Source organism: Solenopsis invicta, chromosome 3 (assembly GCF_016802725.1).
Source record: "Solenopsis invicta isolate M01_SB chromosome 3, UNIL_Sinv_3.0, whole genome shotgun sequence".
NCBI lineage: Eukaryota > Metazoa > Arthropoda > Insecta > Hymenoptera > Formicidae > Solenopsis > Solenopsis invicta.
In genome coordinates this window covers 401,377-426,386 of record NC_052666.1, presented here as the reverse complement: position 1 = coordinate 426,386, position 25,010 = coordinate 401,377, and the positions used below count along the sequence as shown (strand labels likewise).

General features: G+C 33.9%; 2 protein-coding genes across 3 annotated transcripts in view; one reads left to right on the top strand and one right to left on the bottom strand.

The window, feature by feature from the left end:
• The window catches only part of LOC105193005, a 64,946-nt gene that overhangs the window by 16,412 nt on the left and 23,524 nt on the right, over positions 1-25,010 (top strand). The gene's annotated exons all lie outside the window — the stretch shown is intronic.
• Positions 1,179-18,754, bottom strand: LOC105205160 (retinol-binding protein pinta-like). 2 transcript variants are annotated; one of them, XM_039446758.1, is made up of 6 exons: positions 18,425-18,754; positions 4,382-4,563; positions 3,548-3,707; positions 2,498-2,603; positions 2,030-2,393; positions 1,179-1,777 (listed from the first exon to the last, which is right to left on the bottom strand). In XM_039446758.1, exons 2-6 carry the CDS (start codon positions 4,551-4,553, stop codon positions 1,665-1,667), a joined length of 915 nt encoding a protein of 304 aa, XP_039302692.1. In that variant the 5' UTR covers positions 4,554-4,563; positions 18,425-18,754; the 3' UTR covers positions 1,179-1,664. The 2 variants fall into 2 exon arrangements, with proteins under 2 accessions (XP_039302692.1, XP_039302691.1); XM_039446757.1 differs by lacking the exon at positions 18,425-18,754 and having other exon boundaries at positions 4,382-4,926.

Below are 25,010 nucleotides of genomic sequence, written 5' to 3'. Positions count from 1 at the left end.
TTCAAGGCGAGGTCTTTTAAATATACAGTTTAATTGAACGGAAAATGTTTGACAATTTAGTTAAGAATGTACAAAGAAAAAATGTCAGAAAGGAGCTACACAGAAGGAAATGAAATGTATTTTAACTCAATCAACTTGCGAAACATTTTGCAATAATTATTATTATCCACATTTTTCTTTGACTCACACACTCATTAGTCAAATGCTTATTCAGTTGGAAAAATTAAGTATTGTGCATATATTTTTATCTACGAAGATACTTGTTTAACAATTTTTATTTAAATGTTTTATTTAATTATATATTTTATTTTATAATAAAATATATAAGTCTTTATTTTTCTTTCCTTTTTTTCTCTTCTCTATCCATCTATCCATCTATTTCTTTGTCTCTCTATGAAGTGTCTCTATTAAAGTAACTGTTCGTCACTTTACGACCTTGATGCAAACAAGTTTTCCTGAATATTTCGCAACTGCGAGGCAATATCATTTGCAGTCACAGATGTGGCTTCCCTCCTTCCGGATGGTGAAGCCAGCCGGATATTGGCGCGATCGAAATAGTGAGTCACGGTCGCATTTCGTATGGGGTGCGTCCACGGGGGTGCGTATAATATCATCGACGAAATTAATCATTCCCGGAGGTTGCTACTGTCCCGTGCAAGCGACCTCTCGTTATTCGAAACTCGATCAATACGTTGATGATGAGTCGAAAGAGTCAATTTTCACGATTTCTCGTCTAATTAGAGAAGAACGTGTAATATTTACGCAATTATCACTGGACATTTATAAAAAAAAATTATTACGTTTAGAATTATTACTAGGTATTTCGAAATAGTAATCAAGCGTCTCTATTAGCTTCTCGTTTCGTAATCTAACCGAACTTTTAATCCGCGATACCCGTTCGTATCGTGGATTCGAACCTGTTCGAACGCGAATGTACTTCAAACGTATTAAAAATTAATGAAGATTGAAATATCCAACTGCATTATCGTAACAATTCAAGTCACAAAGGCGGTTAGGGCTAATGCCAGCTCGAACGGAACGAGTTGAGTCTTACTCTGAAACACAAGTGAACGGGACAGCTGAAATGTTCGCTGGAAGCGGACGGCGAAATCGTCTTGTTTTTCCGGCGGGCTCGGCACAGCCCTTTCTGCTTCGGCGAAGAGTCCGCCTAAAAATACGACACGGCTCGCTGAGAGAAACGGAATTCCCTTCGTTCTCCGTCCCTTCCGATTCGCCAATTGAGACAATCGTCGATTACTCAAATCATTTGGAGTTTTACAATTTTTTTTTTTTTTTTAGTAATATTGCGTTAAACATAATTATTTATAATACAAAAAGAAATTTGATGGAACATTGTATAATTATTAGCACACTTTATTTTAATATTATACTAGACATATACTGCGTATACAGGGTTGGGTAAATTAATACATTTTATTTTAACTAAATTAAGTTAAAGTTGATGGTTTATAAAATTAATTTAGTTATGTTAAAAGTTACGTGAACAAAAAACTGACTATAGATAAGAATGGCCAAAGTATCGAGACAGGTGAACCTGTAGAGGAAGATTTTCAACAAACATATTTATAACTTGCACAAAAATCACGTAAAATCATATTGCATAACTCTTTATGCAATATGATTTTACGTGATTTCTTTGTAAGTTATAAATGTGTCTGCTGAAAATCTTCCTCTATAGGTTCTATCTCGATACTTGGGCTGTTCTCTTCCTCCATAAGCCAGTCGCGATTCTTCTGGATGAATCTTTTCCAATATTCTGTAAAAATAAATATTTATATTACTTATATGTATCAAATTATATATTAACTTAAATATATATTTAATATACATATTTAATAGACTTAATTTTCGAAAAATTCTCAACAAACTTTTAATGATTGTCGCTTAAGCAATAGCTTGTATTAATTGTGGGACGTTTATGTTTTCTCCATACTTATTTTACAAAAAATATCCTTTACTTTACATTATCCATTATTGCATTAATATTTATTTACTTTACCGTAATTACCTATTAGTTCCTGCATTGTCCCATTCGTACCGCCATACTCGATAGGCAAGGTATCAGATGGAATATCTTCAAAACACTTTTGGTCTGAATACACGTAAAATCTATTTTTTAACTTTTCTGTCAGAAAAAGTCTCAAAGTGCTAATAAGAACATTAAGGATTGATGATGCGTTAAAAAAAACAATTTTTTGATATCTCATAGGATAGCACTTTTGCCATAAATGGGCTAAATTTTTTAACACAAAGGGAGAGTATTGAAAAATCTGGCGCGTACTTGGATTGGATACATCTATATAGAATGCCACACCATATATAGATCCTGCGGGATAATACTTCATCGCCGTTTCTATCATCAATATACAGATCTGAAAAAATCACCGACCCAAAAATAATGGACATATATTAAAAATACATTATCGTGACAGCATCCCCTACAAATCGTTCGAGCGATATGTTATTTTAACATTACCTTCATTATATTTGGTATTTCGTGTACATTCGGGTCATTCAGAGTTGGGCGCATCAGAAAAACGATTCTTCCTTGACTGTCCGGCTTTCGCAGAGGTACAAATATTCTAAACGGTAAAGGGAATATTTCTGAATTTTTTGAAGAAGTTAATATATTGGATGATTGCAAAAGTTTGCATCCGATTTTTATGAGAAACCAGAAAGATTTCGTCGCAATGCCGGCACTCAAATATGGTATTGCTTTCAGAATAAAAAGAAAAAGAAAACAGAACAGAATTGTATTCCACTAAGGTACGAACAACGTCATCATCAATGTCAAAATACTGTTCAGAGCGGAATTGATCGTAAAAATAAAATCCATCCAAAATAATATCACCATTTTGAAATTTTCTAAATCACTTTTCAATTGTTCCTGAACAGGAGCACAATCCATATAAACATCCCGAATATTTTTTGTTGCGGTTTCAACTCTCATTCCTTTTCGGAATTAGTATAATATAACGCATATACGAGGGTTGCCCGAAAAGTAATGCCCCATATTTTGTTGTTCAAAAACTATTTGTTCTACAAAAATGTTTTATCTACACGCTCTATTTTCCTACATAATCTCTTGTATATAACTTTTTATTTTTCGTTTTTTTGAAATATTTTTTTTACGCACAAATCGAATTAACAGCGTCTGACGATAAACTTACTCATGGAATTATCTTTTGTCCATCTCTAAGCAATGCCATAAAACAAATGCGAAAAAATGTTTCTGACATGGACATACTATGTACCATGGTTTCTCATTCATTTATGAAATTGATCACGAACTTTTGCAATCATTGGTTATACCTTCTAGTTTTACAGTAATTCAATGTGATAATTTATCGCTAGCTAATTTTTTATGTTTCCTAAAAGAATTGCAATAAAAAGAACCGAGATTGAAAATTAAATATTGTATAAGTAATAAATAAATACTAATTGTAAGTAGTAATTTATCGATCGACCTAGTGGTGAAAAGAAATTTTACTCAGATTATTTATTTAAACTCTGAAATAACTCTTACCCCAGATCAAGCAGCTCTTGCATTTCCGGTCGAAACGGATCCTTGTTTGTATACCACTCCGATAAATCGGATCGCTGCTGGTAATAGTTTCGAATCCTGTCCTTAGTTTGCTCGACATCAAATTTGCAAGTTCTCAGAAATCGTAGAATGAGAAAATCACCTGCATAAAAATTAAAAATTTCCTTTAACACTATAATTCAATTTGAAACAGTGCTAAATCGATACGAATTATAAATTAAACTTTTTATTAGGTGTGCGAATTGATGTATAAAAACATAATTAAAAAACACATTTGATTCATAGGAATTTATTTTCTGATTGATGCGTGCGTGTCGCGCGTATTATTACGTTCCTCTTGACAAATAAGAATTTTAAAATCTCGGATACACTGTATAGAATAAATATAGAGACAAAATTATTGCTAAAAAGTTATTTATTAAATGTATAGGAAGGTACGATATGCGCGCACACACACACACATAATTTTCATTGTGCAAACGTTGTTTAAGTTAAAAACTGATGAATCACAGGATACATCGCTCGATTATATTCTTTTCAAATGTTTTGCGTTTTAATCATCTTGTATATTAAATTATTAAATATTAAAATTTTGCGCATTTATCACTCTATTTTATTTCAATTAACAATTTACACTAAAAAACAATATTTTATTAATTCAAAAGTACCAGTATCTTTCAATGAGCAGACAATATTTTTTTAATGTTTCTAAATGTTTTCTTTTAATGAAATTTTATTTAATTAATGAGCTATATTTGAATTTCATCGAGTAACCATATTTGAAGGCGTCTACTATGTCACCACTATCATGTTTACCATTTTGTACGGACAAATCGTCGCTTTCTTCGATCCAGTGTTTAATTTCCGCGACAGCATTCCTTCTAGTCTCGTCGGTCTCGTTCAAATTTTCCGCTGCATATTTCTTATCTTCGCTGGTCAACTCCTGTTGAGCGTGCTGCACGGTGCTGTTGTCGAAACCAGTTGCCATCGTGATAATACTGCAAAAAGATAAACGCGATGCTTTGAAGAGACTTGTATCTGCGATTGATAAAAATACATGGAAATAGGTGAAGCACAATCAAGACGAAGCCGATCTGCGGAAATACGATCTTACATAATAAAATTTGTTAGTATAATTTAAAATTAATTAGCGTAGGCAATGAGCTTCAAGTATGGTGCCATTTGCAATAGACGAATGAGATTATAGATACGTACTTGATATATATTCTAGAGAACCCGAGTCGAAAAGAAACTTTAAACTCCAAATTACTTGCAATAATTTTTTACACTTTTGTCTGTTTAAATAAAATGAGTAGAAAATGAACTTACTGAAAATTGCGCAAAATAAATAAAGAGATGTATTTATTTAATATCTATATATTTATAACTGAAAAAATCTGGAAAAAATTTTTTATATGTAATTATGTGTAATTATATTTCAAATATGTTCATGTATATTTAAATATATACATAAACTTTAGCATCAAACCGGACCAAAGACAAGCAATAATAATCAAGTAATTCTAACTCACATATATTTGTATTATGTACAAGTAGGACAAACATTGTACATTATTATACGCGAAACTGGTTTTTATCTCACTAAGACCTTCATCAGCCGCTATGAAAAATCTTAACGCTAACAAAAATGGTTACGTATTCTAACTGTCATACGAGGTCAAAATTAAAAATTATACAAAATTATAGGATCTAGTTAATAATCTCACGTTGAAAGTACTGTAAAAATACAGAATCTATCCAATAGAATTTCACAATTATTGTTCTCTGTTGTCATTTCCTGCGTACATTTCCTCTCCATTATTTGTATTGATATTAGAAAATCTTTGCGCATCTGACTAGCCATCGGATGAATCTTGTCAGACTAATAATTAATTCTGTGAATCCTTCTTTATATAATTGATACTCGTTACACAGTAAAAGATAAAATGTCCCAGACAGTTCACTCTAAATTTTAAGTAAAAATAGCTCAAAAGTTAAGATAAAATAACTCTTATTTTAAGTTATTCAGTTATTCAGTAGACTTTCTGGGACATACCAAAAAGGTTAAATTAGCATTTTATTTTTCACAGTGTATGAAGAAGGAGGAACAAACAAGTTTGTCGACAGGCAGACGATCTGTTTTGTCAGTATTAAGACTTTTTTATAGCGGCTGATGAAAGTCTTACAATTAGTGAGGCAGAAACTAGTTCCGCGTTAAAATAATGTACATGTTTGTTCTTGTACATTATGCAAATATATGTGAGTTAAAATAAATTGATTATTATTGCTCGTCTTTGGCTCGGTTTGATGCTAAAGTTTATGAACATACGAGCGACACGAATTATAATAAATATATGTATATGTTATGATGTTGAAGCTAGCAGCGGATTCGCAGCAGCAGATTCGTCAAAGCAGGGATTCTCATTCAAAATAAAATACATAAGAAACTTTGACATATAAAGGCAAACTAGCAAGTAACTGCACAACATACACTTATACGCTTCTAAATAGATCAGACTATCGAGAACAATTAACAAAAATGCGCAGGTCTACTAAATTGTTTAAATTATATAACGAGTTATTGCAGAAACAAGGGAAGGAAGCCTCGGTCGGGGCTGCAAATTTTTTTAGAACATCATTGTAGGCTTCTAAATAAATCCCGACTAGCAAGAAAAATTAAAAAAAATGCGCACGCCTACGAAAAATTATTTAAACAATATAAAGTTTATTGCAAAAACAGGAAAACGAAGTCGCGGTCGGGGCTGCAAATTTTTTTAGAACATTATTGTAAGCTTCTAAATCAATCCCGACTAGCAAGAAAAATTAAAAAAAATGCGCACGCCTACAAAAAATTATTTAAACAATATAAAGTTTATTGCAAAAACAGGAAAACGAAGTCGCGGTCGGGGCTGCAAATTTTTTTAGAACATTATTGTAGGCTTCTAAATCAATCCCGACTAGCAAGAAAAATTGAAAAAAATGCGCACGCCTACAAAAAATTATTTAAACAATATAAAGTTTATTGCAAAAACAGGAAAACGAAGTCGCGGTCGGGGCTGCAAATTTTTTTAGAACATCATTATAACCTTCTAAATCAATCCCGACTAGCAAGAAAAATTAAAAAAAATGCGCACGCCTACGAAAAATTATTTAAACAATATAAAGTTTATTGCAAAAACAGGAAAACGAAGTCGCGGTCGGGGCTGCAAATTTTTTTAGAACATCATTATAACCTTCTAAATCAATCCCGACTAGCAAGAAAAATTAAAAAAAATGCGCACGCCTACGAAAAATTATTTAAACAATATAAAGTTTATTGCAAAAACAGGAAAACGAAGTCGCGGTCGGGGCTGCAAATTTTTTTAGAACATTATTGTAAGCTTCTAAATCAATCCCGACTAGCAAGAAAAATTAAAAAAAATGCGCACGCCTACGAAAAATTATTTAAACAATATAAAGTTTATTGCAAAAACAGGAAAACGAAGTCGCGGTCGGGGCTGCAAATTTTTTTAGAACATCATTATAACCTTCTAAATCAATCCCGACTAGCAAGAAAAATTAAAAAAAATGCGCACGCCTACGAAAAATTATTTAAACAATATAAAGTTTATTGCAAAAACAGGAAAACGAAGTCGCGGTCGGGGCTGCAAATTTTTTTAGAACATCATTATAACCTTCTAAATCAATCCCGACTAGCAAGAAAAATTAAAAAAAATGCGCACGCCTACGAAAAATTATTTAAACAATATAAAGTTTATTGCAAAAACAGGAAAACGAAGTCGCGGTCGGGGCTGCAAATTTTTTTAGAACATCATTGTAGGCTTCTAAATAAATCCCAACTAGCAAGAAAAATTAAAAAAAATGCGCACGCCTACGAAAAATTATTTAAACAATATAAAGTTTATTGCAAAAACAGGAAAACGAAGTCGCGGTCGGGGCTGCAAATTTTTTTAGAACATCATTATAACCTTCTAAATCAATCCCGACTAGCAAGAAAAATTAAAAAAATGCGCACGCCTACGAAAAATTATTTAAACAATATAAAGTTTATTGCAAAAACAGGAAAACGAAGTCGCGGTCGGGGCTGCAAATTTTTTTAGAACATCATTGTAGGCTTCTAAATAAATCCCAACTAGCAAGAAAAATTAAAAAAAATGCGCACGCCTACGAAAAATTATTTAAACAATATAAAGTTTATTGCAAAAACAGGAAAACGAAGTCGCGGTCGGGGCTGCAAATTTTTTTAGAACATTATTGTAAGCTTCTAAATCAATCCCGACTAGCAAGAAAAATTAAAAAAATGCGCACGCCTACGAAAAATTATTTAAACAATATAAAGTTTATTGCAAAAACAGGAAAACGAAGTCGCGGTCGGGGCTGCAAATTTTTTTAGAACATCATTATAACCTTCTAAATCAATCCCGACTAGCAAGAAAAATTAAAAAAAATGCGCACGCCTACGAAAAATTATTTAAACAATATAAAGTTTATTGCAAAAACAGGAAAACGAAGTCGCGGTCGGGGCTGCAAATTTTTTTAGAACATCATTGTAGGCTTCTAAATAAATCCCAACTAGCAAGAAAAATTAAAAAAAATGCGCACGCCTACGAAAAATTATTTAAACAATATAAAGTTTATTGCAAAAACAGGAAAACGAAGTCGCGGTCGGGGCTGCAAATTTTTTTAGAACATTATTGTAAGCTTCTAAATCAATCCCGACTAGCAAGAAAAATTAAAAAAAATGCGCACGCCTACGAAAAATTATTTAAACAATATAAAGTTTATTGCAAAAACAGGAAAACGAAGTCGCGGTCGGGGCTGCAAATTTTTTTAGAACATCATTGTAGGCTTCTAAATAAATCCCAACTAGCAAGAAAAATTAAAAAAAATGCGCACGCCTACGAAAAATTATTTAAACAATATAAAGTTTATTGCAAAAACAGGAAAACGAAGTCGCGGTCGGGGCTGCAAATTTTTTTAGAACATTATTGTAAGCTTCTAAATCAATCCCGACTAGCAAGAAAAATTAAAAAAAATGCGCACGCCTACGAAAAATTATTTAAACAATATAAAGTTTATTGCAAAAACAGGAAAACGAAGTCGCGGTCGGGGCTGCAAATTTTTTTAGAACATCATTATAACCTTCTAAATCAATCCCGACTAGCAAGAAAAATTAAAAAAAATGCGCACGCCTACGAAAAATTATTTAAACAATATAAAGTTTATTGCAAAAACAGGAAAACGAAGTCGCGGTCGGGGCTGCAAATTTTTTTAGAACATCATTATAACCTTCTAAATCAATCCCGACTAGCAAGAAAAATTAAAAAAATGCGCACGCCTACGAAAAATTATTTAAACAATATAAAGTTTATTGCAAAAACAGGAAAACGAAGTCGCGGTCGGGGCTGCAAATTTTTTAGAACATCATTGTAGGCTTCTAAATAAATCCCAACTAGCAAGAAAAATTAAAAAAAATGCGCACGCCTACGAAAAATTATTTAAACAATATAAAGTTTATTGCAAAAACAGGAAAACGAAGTCGCGGTCGGGGCTGCAAATTTTTTTAGAACATCATTATAACCTTCTAAATCAATCCCGACTAGCAAGAAAAATTAAAAAAAATGCGCACGCCTACGAAAAATTATTTAAACAATATAAAGTTTATTGCAAAAACAGGAAAACGAAGTCGCGGTCGGGGCTGCAAATTTTTTTAGAACATTATTGTAAGCTTCTAAATCAATCCCGACTAGCAAGAAAAATTAAAAAAAATGCGCACGCCTACAAAAAATTATTTAAACAATATAAAGTTTATTGCAAAAACAGGAAAACGAAGTCGCGGTCGGGGCTGCAAATTTTTTTAGAACATTATTGTAGGCTTCTAAATCAATCCCGACTAGCAAGAAAAATTGAAAAAAATGCGCACGCCTACAAAAAATTATTTAAACAATATAAAGTTTATTGCAAAAACAGGAAAACGAAGTCGCGGTCGGGGCTGCAAATTTTTTTAGAACATCATTATAACCTTCTAAATCAATCCCGACTAGCAAGAAAAATTAAAAAAAATGCGCACGCCTACGAAAAATTATTTAAACAATATAAAGTTTATTGCAAAAACAGGAAAACGAAGTCGCGGTCGGGGCTGCAAATTTTTTTAGAACATTATTGTAAGCTTCTAAATCAATCCCGACTAGCAAGAAAAATTAAAAAAAATGCGCACGCCTACAAAAAATTATTTAAACAATATAAAGTTTATTGCAAAAACAGGAAAACGAAGTCGCGGTCGGGGCTGCAAATTTTTTTAGAACATTATTGTAGGCTTCTAAATCAATCCCGACTAGCAAGAAAAATTGAAAAAAATGCGCACGCCTACAAAAAATTATTTAAACAATATAAAGTTTATTGCAAAAACAGGAAAACGAAGTCGCGGTCGGGGCTGCAAATTTTTTTAGAACATCATTATAACCTTCTAAATCAATCCCGACTAGCAAGAAAAATTAAAAAAATGCGCACGCCTACGAAAAATTATTTAAACAATATAAAGTTTATTGCAAAAACAGGAAAACGAAGTCGCGGTCGGGGCTGCAAATTTTTTTAGAACATCATTATAACCTTCTAAATCAATCCCGACTAGCAAGAAAAATTAAAAAAAATGCGCACGCCTACGAAAAATTATTTAAACAATATAAAGTTTATTGCAAAAACAGGAAAACGAAGTCGCGGTCGGGGCTGCAAATTTTTTTAGAACATCATTATAACCTTCTAAATCAATCCCGACTAGCAAGAAAAATTAAAAAAATGCGCACGCCTACGAAAAATTATTTAAACAATATAAAGTTTATTGCAAAAACAGGAAAACGAAGTCGCGGTCGGGGCTGCAAATTTTTTTAGAACATCATTATAACCTTCTAAATCAATCCCGACTAGCAAGAAAAATTAAAAAAAATGCGCACGCCTACGAAAAATTATTTAAGCAATATAAAGTTTATTGCAAAAACAGGGAAACGAAGTCGCGGTCGGGGCTGCAAATTTTTTTAGAACATTATTGTAGGCTTCTAAATCAATCCCGACTAGTAAGAAAAATTTAAAAAAATGCGCACGGCAATGAAAAATTATTTAAACAATATAAAATTTATTGCAAAAACTAAAAAATAAAAAAATTCTAATACCAAAAACGCAAATAAATTTTAATATAAAAAAGTAAAAAAAATTTTAACATTCACAAACAGTAAGAACATAACAAAAAAAGAGACCATATTCTCGCCACCTCCTCGTTGGTTGGTCTTGGGTAGCGCAAAGAGAGAGAACAATATGTATGTTTAGCAGTCAAATTATATTTCTGATCTATAATTTACATCAAAGTAGAAAATTGGGAAATCATACTATTTCTTTTCTATAATGACAATATTATTCCTATACGGCGCAAGCAGCCAACCTTAATATGATTGCTAATAAATTTCCAGCGCCGACCAAGCCCTTGTTTCTGCAATAACTCGTTATATAATTAAAACAATTTAGTAGCCGTGCGCATTTTTTTTAATTTTTCTTGCTAGTCGGGATTTATTTAGAAGCCTACAATGATGTTCTAAAAAAATTTGCAGCCCCGACCGCGACTTCGTTTTCCTGTTTTTGCAATAAACTTTACATTGTTTAAATAATTTTTTGTAGGCGTGCGCATTTTTTTTAATTTTTCTTGCTAGTCGGGATTGATTTAGAAGCCTACAATAATGTTCTAAAAAAATTTGCAGCCCCGACCGCGACTTCGTTTTCCTGTTTTTGCAATAAACTTTATATTGTTTAAATAATTTTTCGTAGGCGTGCGCATTTTTTTTAATTTTTCTTGCTAGTCGGGATTGATTTAGAAGGTTATAATGATGTTCTAAAAAAATTTGCAGCCCCGACCGCGACTTCGTTTTCCTGTTTTTGCAATAAACTTTATATTGTTTAAATAATTTTTCGTAGGCGTGCGCATTTTTTTAATTTTTCTTGCTAGTCGGGATTGATTTAGAAGGTTATAATGATGTTCTAAAAAAATTTGCAGCCCCGACCGCGACTTCGTTTTCCTGTTTTTGCAATAAACTTTATATTGTTTAAATAATTTTTCGTAGGCGTGCGCATTTTTTTTAATTTTTCTTGCTAGTCGGGATTGATTTAGAAGGTTATAATGATGTTCTAAAAAAATTTGCAGCCCCGACCGCGACTTCGTTTTCCTGTTTTTGCAATAAACTTTATATTGTTTAAATAATTTTTCGTAGGCGTGCGCATTTTTTTTAATTTTTCTTGCTAGTCGGGATTGATTTAGAAGGTTATAATGATGTTCTAAAAAAATTTGCAGCCCCGACCGCGACTTCGTTTTCCTGTTTTTGCAATAAACTTTATATTGTTTAAATAATTTTTTGTAGGCGTGCGCATTTTTTTCAATTTTTCTTGCTAGTCGGGATTGATTTAGAAGCCTACAATAATGTTCTAAAAAAATTTGCAGCCCCGACCGCGACTTCGTTTTCCTGTTTTTGCAATAAACTTTATATTGTTTAAATAATTTTTTGTAGGCGTGCGCATTTTTTTTAATTTTTCTTGCTAGTCGGGATTGATTTAGAAGCTTACAATAATGTTCTAAAAAAATTTGCAGCCCCGACCGCGACTTCGTTTTCCTGTTTTTGCAATAAACTTTATATTGTTTAAATAATTTTTCGTAGGCGTGCGCATTTTTTTTAATTTTTCTTGCTAGTCGGGATTGATTTAGAAGGTTATAATGATGTTCTAAAAAAATTTGCAGCCCCGACCGCGACTTCGTTTTCCTGTTTTTGCAATAAACTTTATATTGTTTAAATAATTTTTTGTAGGCGTGCGCATTTTTTTCAATTTTTCTTGCTAGTCGGGATTGATTTAGAAGCCTACAATAATGTTCTAAAAAAATTTGCAGCCCCGACCGCGACTTCGTTTTCCTGTTTTTGCAATAAACTTTATATTGTTTAAATAATTTTTTGTAGGCGTGCGCATTTTTTTTAATTTTTCTTGCTAGTCGGGATTGATTTAGAAGCTTACAATAATGTTCTAAAAAAATTTGCAGCCCCGACCGCGACTTCGTTTTCCTGTTTTTGCAATAAACTTTATATTGTTTAAATAATTTTTCGTAGGCGTGCGCATTTTTTTTAATTTTTCTTGCTAGTCGGGATTGATTTAGAAGGTTATAATGATGTTCTAAAAAAATTTGCAGCCCCGACCGCGACTTCGTTTTCCTGTTTTTGCAATAAACTTTATATTGTTTAAATAATTTTTCGTAGGCGTGCGCATTTTTTTTAATTTTTCTTGCTAGTCGGGATTTATTTAGAAGCCTACAATGATGTTCTAAAAAAATTTGCAGCCCCGACCGCGACTTCGTTTTCCTGTTTTTGCAATAAACTTTATATTGTTTAAATAATTTTTCGTAGGCGTGCGCATTTTTTTTAATTTTTCTTGCTAGTCGGGATTGATTTAGAAGGTTATAATGATGTTCTAAAAAAATTTGCAGCCCCGACCGCGACTTCGTTTTCCTGTTTTTGCAATAAACTTTATATTGTTTAAATAATTTTTCGTAGGCGTGCGCATTTTTTTTAATTTTTCTTGCTAGTCGGGATTGATTTAGAAGGTTATAATGATGTTCTAAAAAAATTTGCAGCCCCGACCGCGACTTCGTTTTCCTGTTTTTGCAATAAACTTTATATTGTTTAAATAATTTTTCGTAGGCGTGCGCATTTTTTTTAATTTTTCTTGCTAGTCGGGATTGATTTAGAAGGTTATAATGATGTTCTAAAAAAATTTGCAGCCCCGACCGCGACTTCGTTTTCCTGTTTTTGCAATAAACTTTATATTGTTTAAATAATTTTTCGTAGGCGTGCGCATTTTTTTTAATTTTTCTTGCTAGTCGGGATTGATTTAGAAGCTTACAATAATGTTCTAAAAAAATTTGCAGCCCCGACCGCGACTTCGTTTTCCTGTTTTTGCAATAAACTTTATATTGTTTAAATAATTTTTCGTAGGCGTGCGCATTTTTTTTAATTTTTCTTGCTAGTTGGGATTTATTTAGAAGCCTACAATGATGTTCTAAAAAAATTTGCAGCCCCGACCGCGACTTCGTTTTCCTGTTTTTGCAATAAACTTTATATTGTTTAAATAATTTTTCGTAGGCGTGCGCATTTTTTTTAATTTTTCTTGCTAGTCGGGATTGATTTAGAAGGTTATAATGATGTTCTAAAAAAATTTGCAGCCCCGACCGCGACTTCGTTTTCCTGTTTTTGCAATAAACTTTATATTGTTTAAATAATTTTTCGTAGGCGTGCGCATTTTTTTTAATTTTTCTTGCTAGTCGGGATTGATTTAGAAGGTTACAATAATGTTCTAAAAAAATTTGCAGCCCCGACCGCGACTTCGTTTTCCTGTTTTTGCAATAAACTTTATATTGTTTAAATAATTTTTCGTAGGCGTGCGCATTTTTTTAATTTTTCTTGCTAGTCGGGATTGATTTAGAAGGTTATAATGATGTTCTAAAAAAATTTGCAGCCCCGACCGCGACTTCGTTTTCCTGTTTTTGCAATAAACTTTATATTGTTTAAATAATTTTTCGTAGGCGTGCGCATTTTTTTTAATTTTTCTTGCTAGTTGGGATTTATTTAGAAGCCTACAATGATGTTCTAAAAAAATTTGCAGCCCCGACCGCGACTTCGTTTTCCTGTTTTTGCAATAAACTTTATATTGTTTAAATAATTTTTCGTAGGCGTGCGCATTTTTTTTAATTTTTCTTGCTAGTCGGGATTGATTTAGAAGGTTATAATGATGTTCTAAAAAAATTTGCAGCCCCGACCGCGACTTCGTTTTCCTGTTTTTGCAATAAACTTTATATTGTTTAAATAATTTTTCGTAGGCGTGCGCATTTTTTTTAATTTTTCTTGCTAGTCGGGATTGATTTAGAAGGTTATAATGATGTTCTAAAAAAATTTGCAGCCCCGACCGCGACTTCGTTTTCCTGTTTTTGCAATAAACTTTATATTGTTTAAATAATTTTTCGTAGGCGTGCGCATTTTTTTTAATTTTTCTTGCTAGTCGGGATTGATTTAGAAGCTTACAATAATGTTCTAAAAAAATTTGCAGCCTCGACCGCGACTTCGTTTTCCTGTTTTTGCAATAAACTTTATATTGTTTAAATAATTTTTCGTAGGCGTGCGCATTTTTTTTAATTTTTCTTGCTAGTTGGGATTTATTTAGAAGCCTACAATGATGTTCTAAAAAAATTTGCAGCCCCGACCGCGACTTCGTTTTCCTGTTTTTGCAATAAACTTTATATTGTTTAAATAATTTTTCGTAGGCGTGCGCATTTTTTTTAATTTTTCTTGCTAGTCGGGATTGATTTAGAAGCTTACAATAATGTTCTAAAAAAATTTGCAGCCCCGACCGCGACTTCGTTTTCCTGTTTTTGCAATAAACTTTATATTGTTTAAATAATTTTTCGTAGGCGTGCGCATTTTTTTTAATTTTTCTTGCTAGTTGGGATTTATTTAGAAGCCTACAATGATGTTCTAAAAAAATTTGCAGCCCCGACCGCGACTTCGTTTTCCTGTTTTTGCAATAAACTTTATATTGTTTAAATAATTTTTCGTAGGCGTGCGCATTTTTTTTAATTTTTCTTGCTAGTCGGGATTGATTTAGAAGGTTATAATGATGTTCTAAAAAATTTGCAGCCCCGACCGCGACTTCGTTTTCCTGTTTTTGCAATAAACTTTATATTGTTTAAATAATTTTTCGTAGGCGTGCGCATTTTTTTTAATTTTTCTTGCTAGTCGGGATTGATTTAGAAGCTTACAATAATGTTCTAAAAAAATTTGCAGCCCCGACCGCGACTTCGTTTTCCTGTTTTTGCAATAAACTTTATATTGTTTAAATAATTTTTCGTAGGCGTGCGCATTTTTTTTAATTTTTCTTGCTAGTTGGGATTTATTTAGAAGCCTACAATGATGTTCTAAAAAAATTTGCAGCCCCGACCGCGACTTCGTTTTCCTGTTTTTGCAATAAACTTTATATTGTTTAAATAATTTTTCGTAGGCGTGCGCATTTTTTTTAATTTTTCTTGCTAGTCGGGATTGATTTAGAAGGTTATAATGATGTTCTAAAAAAATTTGCAGCCCCGACCGCGACTTCGTTTTCCTGTTTTTGCAATAAACTTTATATTGTTTAAATAATTTTTCGTAGGCGTGCGCATTTTTTTTAATTTTTCTTGCTAGTTGGGATTTATTTAGAAGCCTACAATGATGTTCTAAAAAAATTTGCAGCCCCGACCGCGACTTCGTTTTCCTGTTTTTGCAATAAACTTTATATTGTTTAAATAATTTTTCGTAGGCGTGCGCATTTTTTTTAATTTTTCTTGCTAGTCGGGATTGATTTAGAAGGTTATAATGATGTTCTAAAAAAATTTGCAGCCCCGACCGCGACTTCGTTTTCCTGTTTTTGCAATAAACTTTATATTGTTTAAATAATTTTTCGTAGGCGTGCGCATTTTTTTTAATTTTTCTTGCTAGTCGGGATTGATTTAGAAGGTTATAATGATGTTCTAAAAAAATTTGCAGCCCCGACCGCGACTTCGTTTTCCTGTTTTTGCAATAAACTTTATATTGTTTAAATAATTTTTCGTAGGCGTGCGCATTTTTTTTAATTTTTCTTGCTAGTCGGGATTGATTTAGAAGCTTACAATAATGTTCTAAAAAAATTTGCAGCCCCGACCGCGACTTCGTTTTCCTGTTTTTGCAATAAACTTTATATTGTTTAAATAATTTTTCGTAGGCGTGCGCATTTTTTTTAATTTTTCTTGCTAGTCGGGATTGATTTAGAAGGTTATAATGATGTTCTAAAAAAATTTGCAGCCCCGACCGCGACTTCGTTTTCCTGTTTTTGCAATAAACTTTATATTGTTTAAATAATTTTTCGTAGGCGTGCGCATTTTTTTTAATTTTTCTTGCTAGTCGGGATTGATTTAGAAGGTTATAATGATGTTCTAAAAAAATTTGCAGCCCCGACCGCGACTTCGTTTTCCTGTTTTTGCAATAAACTTTATATTGTTTAAATAATTTTTTGTAGGCGTGCGCATTTTTTTCAATTTTTCTTGCTAGTCGGGATTGATTTAGAAGCCTACAATAATGTTCTAAAAAAATTTGCAGCCCCGACCGCGACTTCGTTTTCCTGTTTTTGCAATAAACTTTATATTGTTTAAATAATTTTTTGTAGGCGTGCGCATTTTTTTTAATTTTTCTTGCTAGTCGGGATTGATTTAGAAGCTTACAATAATGTTCTAAAAAAATTTGCAGCCCCGACCGCGACTTCGTTTTCCTGTTTTTGCAATAAACTTTATATTGTTTAAATAATTTTTCGTAGGCGTGCGCATTTTTTTTAATTTTTCTTGCTAGTCGGGATTTATTTAGAAGCCTACAATGATGTTCTAAAAAAATTTACAGCCCCGACCGAGGCTTCCTTCCCTTGTTTCTGCAATAACTCGTTATATAATTTAAACAATTTAGTAGACCTGCGCATTTTTGTTAATTGTTCTCGATAGTCTGATCTATTTAGAAGCGTATAAGTGTATGTTGTGCAGTTACTTGCTAGTTTGCCTTTATATGTCAAAGTTTCTTATGTATTTTATTTTGAATGAGAATCCCTGCTTTGACGAATCTGCTGCTGCGAATCCGCTGCTAGCTTCAACATCATTATATGTTCGCGAACTGAGCTCCGTTCGCTCGAGTTCGGCGGAACCAGCTGCTGATTCCGTTCCGCGAGAACGCGGGATGGTAGTGTGACAGAGATAGTGGCACAGCCTCGCAGCGTGGTTGAGAGGAAAGCAAGCACCAACACAAGCTCAAGAAGGACACTGAACGAGAGAGGAGGCGAGTGGAATGATGGAGTATGAGGAAGCGCGAGAATGTAGGAGCGAGTCTAGACCAAAGAGATTATACTAGAAGGAGTAGGTTGAACAGAGATAAAGAGAGAAGGAATGAGGCAATCGAGTTGGATGATTGTTGATCAAGCAACATTAATTATTGCACAGTCACACGAGGTTTATATTTTCAATAAAGTCAGTTATTAATTGTCCGATACCAGGCTTGGGTAGTAAATAGTTAAAAGGTTAATAATTTTTAACATAATTTAATTAATATTAAATGCATTAATTTGTAACTTTAACTAGTTATTTTTAAACATTAACTTATTAACTTTTTTCTACGTTAATTTTTTTTATCTGTCTTATAAATGACAGTATAATACGTCAGTACCATCTTCAGCACTTGTAAAATAAGTATTTTTAGCAAACCACATACAGGTGGTTTGCTATTTTATGACTCACTACGAAAGTAAACCGATCGTTATTTTTAAATAATGCTCTTATTTAAATTTAATAATTACTTTAATAATGATAAATTTTAATAGAATTATATTTTATCGATATACCATATGTGAGGTTGTATTTTACATTATACGTGAAATCGTATTTTTAATAATTTAATTGCAAAATGTAAAAATTGCAAAAGAACATATATCTACATATAAAAAACAATATTTCTTCTTTACTTCGTATAAACTTAAATTATAAATAAAAAAAAATTTATTTGATAATTTATACTATAATTGTTTGTTATTTAGAATAATGCAATTTTAAAAATTACAATATTCAAATTTTATGTAAATAATGATTTTGAAACTTAACTTTTATTTTAACTTACGTTAATTTAATCTTAATGTAACTTTAACTGAGTTAATTTTTTATTCATATAACTTTTAACGTAACTAAATTAATTTTATGTGCCATCAACTTTAACTTAATTCAGTTAAAAAAATTTATTAACTTACCCAACTCTGTCCGATACAATGGTGAACAATTAAAGTTTCTCTAAAGGAACTGCCGAGGTGCCACGCGTTTACTCACACTACGCGACTACTGAGGCTACACAATAATTTTCGAGTGTCGAACGGATTGCTTAAATGTTTTACAACTTAACCATCGATAATTTGGTTTAGTGCGATAGTTGACTGCAATTACGTCAATCGAATGCACGAACGCCCGTTAGATCGCACAAGGACCGATCTCGCGTAACTACTGAAATTCGGCTAAGTCCTCTCAAATTATCACGTTATCGAGACGTCTTAACCGTGTGTTTGCTAATTCGCTTCTGGGCTTGGGAATCGGCAGGAATGCTGGTCCACGCCCAAAATTGCGTATTCGATCGTGGGGCAACCGCTAGCTTGACGAAGTTGGGTGGGAACATCTAGTTTTTTTTAATGTCATGCGAGCGCGGAATTTGAGTAAACAAGTGATTACGAACAGTTGTTGAATGTCTTAAGCTGTGATGCAATTTCACGAACGAGAATCGTGGCTATGAGATTTACAGAATGCGAGAAACGGAAACGAAGGCCGTTCGCGCGATATCAAACTAAATAATAAGATACGTTCAAATCGATTGACGGACCGAAGTCGAGAATTGTCTGACGCGAATGATACAGAAATGTTACTTACGATTAAGTTGAAGGGAATTAATTCGAAACTTTACAATACATTTCACGATCTTTAACAGTATATAATTATATATTCATTTATATATAATATTAAATTTATGTATATTTATTAAAAATTTATTAAAAGTTTATTGATTTATAGACATATTTCTATGAAAACAAATAAAGTTTGTTACAGAAACAATTGTTTTCTAGCGCTCCGAAGCTTTTGGAAAATCCCATATATATTCACAATCAAATCTTTTTTCAAGATCGTCTTGAAATGTCAGATACAAAAGCTCTGGAACTTGAGACGATTTTAAATGTAAGAACAGAGTATGAATTACGACCTTAGATCTCACCGTGATTAGAAATCCATACGTGATGAGAGAGAACGCACGTGACACTTTACATAACGCATAAAGAGATAAACTTGCTAAGTTACGATCGAGCAATGTTTTGTTTCTGTTGATAACCGACAGAGTGATTTCTCTAATTTGTGGCAATAAGTGCGAGACACTAGCATTTACAGATCATAGAAGCGCATTGTAACGTTCGGATAAACGATCATCGGATTCAAACATTCGCTAATTATCTGCGTTAATTTATTAGCCCCAAATAAATTAATCTGTTCAAATACCAATTCTTCCTTGGCTGTCGGGCTTTCGTAGCGGCAATACTATTCTAAACGCAAAAGAAATGTTCTTGAATTCTTTGAAGAAGTTGATATACTTTGAATTTTCACAACAATACAATGTGACAATTAGTCCCGGCTGGCTCTTTTTTATTTCAAATGAAAGGAACTAAAGTCGAAGTCGGATGAGATCTACCTCGCTTGTCTTGTCCGGGCCGACGATTTCGCTTCTGACTCGTTGCAGATCGAACGGCTCAGAACGTGATCTAATAATGACATTGTATGAAGTTTTATGATCACCGAATGTTGCATTATCGATCCTCCGTGACGTTTTTCTATCGAAAGCCAACATTACACATTGATTCCTAATCGGTTCGCAATTGCCGAAATTGGAACGGTGTGAACCTTCGAAAACTTTGGGCATAAAATCATCATGAATACTCAGTCGTGATCGAATTTTTCAAAGTTTTCGAAGGTTTAATATTCGAATTTTATAATCGACCGTACACCAGAGGACTCGCACATTTCTTTTTATCGACACAATCGATTATTTGGACCTTGCGTTTTTCAAGTCCGTGCATCACACGTTAACGCAGACAAAGAGAGAACGAATGTTATCTTTTAAATTCTGAAATTCTCAAGAGGAACTCATTCATTTGTTTCATCGATCGGATAAGTAAAAATAAAACAGTAAAAATTCCCGAAATCGATGCCCTATACTAGGAATCGGCATTCGAATATGCAAAAGTGACATTTATCGAGACCTCGCTGTTGGTTAGAACGAACTGCGAGAGAAAAGAGCGGAGCGGCGAGAAAGAGTAAGGAGAGAGAAACACAAGGAGAAAGAGAGAGAGAGAGAGAGAGAGAGAGAGTGAGAAGGCGCGAACGGAGGGTGGAGGACGAAGAAAAGGAAGGAATTGGAGTAAGCGACAGCCATAGCCGAGAGTGACTAAACAGGGATCACGATGGTCGATGACGCCGAGATGAACCTGCGGCTGCGGCTGCTGCTCGTGAGAGCGTTCTTCGTTCCTTAACGTTCCGTCTACTCCTCCATTGTGCACCGCGAGCTGCAACATGGAGGGCACGTGAAGCGCGCATAGGAAGTCGCGCACTTTCTCTCGATTATAGATTCCCCGATGAATTTTGAGCCGATCCTTTATCGCTGAAAATTTTATGGATGCTATTAATTAACTGGAAATTCAGAGACAATAAAAATAATTCGTCGGGAAGATAATTGAGACTAAATAAAAAATTTAACGGGATTCAAATTCTATAAAGACAGGTGATATATTATTTTCGATATTATTCCGTATGAAGACGATAAAAAATTCTTATCGTGAAAATTTTAACTTTTCTCAAATTGTGTTTTAAATTTTTTCTTGATATTTTATTTCATGATGATAAATTAAAAGTAATAAATTTATCAATTTTACGTTTCCACAGTCCAAGTATTCCAGAATTTATTTTAGAATTTAATGCTAGGATTTAGAAAAAAAAATAGAAATTAATAACAATTAATTAACTGGAAATTCAGAGACAATGAAAATATTTCGTCGGAAAGATAATTGAGACTAAATAAAAAATTTAACGGGATTCAAATTCTATAAAGACAGACAATATATTATTCTCGAGGTATAAAGACGATAAAAAGTACTTATCGTGAAATTATTGTAACTTTTCTTAAATTATATTTTAAATATTCTCTTGATATTATTTTAATTCACGATGATAAATTAAAAGTGTAATAAATTTATCAATTTTACGTTTCCATAATTTATTTCAGAATCTATGTTAATAAAATTTCTATTGGACGTTTCATTTTCAATTAATGTTACGATTTAGAAAAAGAAAATAGAAATTAATGACAATCTCTCTTCTCTTTTTTTAATGAATCGATATTTTTATAAACGGCGTAAACGAAAATAAACGCCGCGCCACGTGAGAATCTTAAAATTATGGACTCATCCCGGCACGTAATCGCAATTCCATGTCAAAAGGACATAAATTGTTAGGCGTAACGAGCGCACTCGCTATTTCTGCTTGCCGCGCGAGAGCTGCAAGGAAATGAACGTGTGCCGAGTGCGAAAGGCAGAACGAAGTTTCCGGAAGAAATGCGAAATTTCTTCGTTTGATAATTTCATTCCGATGTAAATTGTATATTAGCTTTTCCCTAATTACGCACTATTGCATCGTTTCACGCATTTTTATTCGCACAGCTCGGTCATTATCTCGATCGAATTTCGCACACTTAATCATCTCGCGTTTCAGCTCGTCGCGATTCATACATCATTCCAAATAACTTGACAATTAGCCTAATTAAAGGAAAACTTGCTTAAATTATTTAACAATAATCTCTCTGCATTTTTTTTTCTAATATTTATAAAACAGCGATGCGTTACTATTAACGTTGATTCAGCTAATTGAATATTTTAGTCATGTTTAGGAATAATGAAGCAGGAAACGCGAAGGAAAACCCAGCTTTCTTCCTATATTCTTATATGTATCCATTAATATTATCTAATTATCTCGTTATATCCTCTATATCTTTTTTTTTTATACGTGTACGTACATGGTTCGCACACATTATAGCCATTATATTCTACACCGCCGTAAACTCATCATCTGTTTTCTTAGACTCTCAGAGTAAATTCATTTATCCATCTAAATAATTACATTTAAATGATAGGAAATCTTTCATGCGTATATAAATATATCGTGTTATCTTCTTATTCTTGAACGGCGAGGAACACAATGTTCTCCGGCAATTTGCACGCGCGATACATGCAGCTCGAGTTTCCCGTTGAGATTTCGGCCTCGCTGTTGTTGTATTTACCATCAGTTTTATGCGAGATTCGATCGTGTATGCAGTAGTTAAGATGAGAGGGGGAGGGAGAGGGTAGCGTGCTGCTGGCCCGTGGACTCCGTGGACCAAGGTGATCCAGTGCGAAAGCGAGAGGCGCACGCACCGACCGGGGAAAGATTGACAGGGAAAAGAGAGAGAGAGAGAGACGAAGGACCGGTGCAAAGAACCGGGGATCACGGACGGATGATTGAGCCTCACGAACCAAGCGGATCGCGTCTATCGACGTACAAATGTCACGGCGATTGGTCTCATTGGTCGCTCGAAGGGTAGACCATGTGGGATAAGAAGGGATTACCTCACCGATAAATATCGGTAATTAATAATCGAAGAAATTCGCGCGAAGCATGCTGCTTGGAATTTATAATGAAAAAAAAAAAACGGACTGACGAATTGTCATTAGTTTTAATAAACATTTGTTTTAATTGACTTATCTTTCATTCATGGACGAATCAACGATGTGTATAGATTCGAGTATCGATTCAATCTTCTTTTTTAAATCTTTTTTTTTCAATTGTTTCGATTAAATTTAAAAAAACTACAAATTACAAAGAAAATACACACTGAGAAAAAAATTGTTTAAATTAAATATATAAATGCTCGAGTTGAAGAAATTTAATCAGAGTGAAAAATTCAAGTTAACGATTTGTGCTCTCGATGCAGGATCTATCACAAAGACAATTAATTTAGAAAAAACTTTGCAAGCCTTACGACGATATGCCATTTGTAAGTATATAGAGCGGTCATTGTCACTAATGCACAGTCCGCATGCATACAGTTCTCGAGGTGGTCTTTTTTTCCTTCTTATCGGCACCGATTTCTCGAAAAGCCGCCGGGTGCGAGTCCGTGACGAGCGGTCGGTCATCGAAATGGATGTATATATACCTGTGGGAATGTATTCACGGATCCTCTCTTCGGTTGTTGTTCAGCCAGTGGAACTGAGAGAAACTACCGGACACGTCGCGCATCTTGGGTAACCCGGCGTCATGTCGTAATACTCGCGTTGCCGTTCGAGCGCAGTCGAATGTGTACGTACGGGTCATATCGGGAGCGATATATCTAGCGATATATTGAGCTCTTTCGTTCTCGGCGAGGTCGATGTAGCCATGTTAAACGGGTATCGCGCGAAAAAAAAATTCAACTATATATTATAATTTTATCAATGAACTTTGTATGATCGTCCCCTTATAGTTGAATAGTCCACTACTACTACCATTTTTTCTCTCAGCGTGATAAAATTTTATTGAATGTCTTTCATTTTGAATTGAAATTACGCGACATAGGCAAAACAAATATACAATATATATACGTGGCTGTTATTTTAAGATGCCATTAAAAGTCACATAAATTCACGGAGTCTTCTCGACGCGCGGATACGATAAATCTCGGAGCGAGGTAATATAAAAAAGTTAATAGCTGAAAGATAAATTATTAATAGCAAAGAAGCGTCGTTAATTAAGAAAATAAGTTATTTAACTCGCTTTTTAAGAACTCTCGGAAAAATGCTTACGTAAACCTATACATTACGTACAAACTGTCGACGATTTTGCCGTTCCGCAGTTCGGAATGTTTAAGGAAAATAACGAGTGTCGGTCGTGTCCCATCGTAGCATTTATTGCAATAACAGTAAAGTGCAGTGGTAGAATCGGTTACTATCCTCCCGTTCGTGCCGGCATGGCATCGGCATCGCGACGGTGCTTTTAACGATTTCGTGATGCCGGCGCGTTTACAAATTTTATAGCTGCCGTGTATCTCCCAGCGTAACCCGTTATAAGACCTGGCTGCGAGAGAAGCGCGCCGGACGATAAAGTTATGAAATTTTATTCGTACAACCGGATCGCGCGCGATTACCTCCGTTATTATCTTTTGATTACGTTACACAATCGACGCTGCCGCGCTAGCGGACGCATTACGCGCAATTATTCCGCTGAGATTACGCTGAATGCATTGATGTGCTTGAGCCGGGCAAAAGGTAAAAAGAACCCGTGAGAGGATCAATTCCCGCGGATGTTATTTCCATCAGAAGAGAAACAGAGAGAGAGAGAGAGAGAGAGATAGAAGTAAAATGTTACATAATTGTGTAATGTTTCGAGTTTTTTTTATTTAATTTTTTTCCTTCTCTCAGAAAGAGAATAACAATTTCATTTCTCATTAAGATTCATCTGAAAACATTCCGTTTCCATTGACGCCAAAGTCGCGAAATTCGCCGTCAACTCGCAGCATCCGACACGCGCGTACTCGATAGTCACGGACCTTGTCGTCGTCGTCGTGGTCAGGGTGCTCCCGCAGCATGCGGGATGACACGAGGACAGGCCAACGGGAATCTCGGCGCGAGCAAAGACCGCCCGCTCGCTGTTTGCGCGCCGCAGGTTGCATAACGGTCCACGCAGCATCCAGTATGCAGACGCGCCGGGAGAAAAAGGGACGCGCGGAACTGACTCGCGCATATA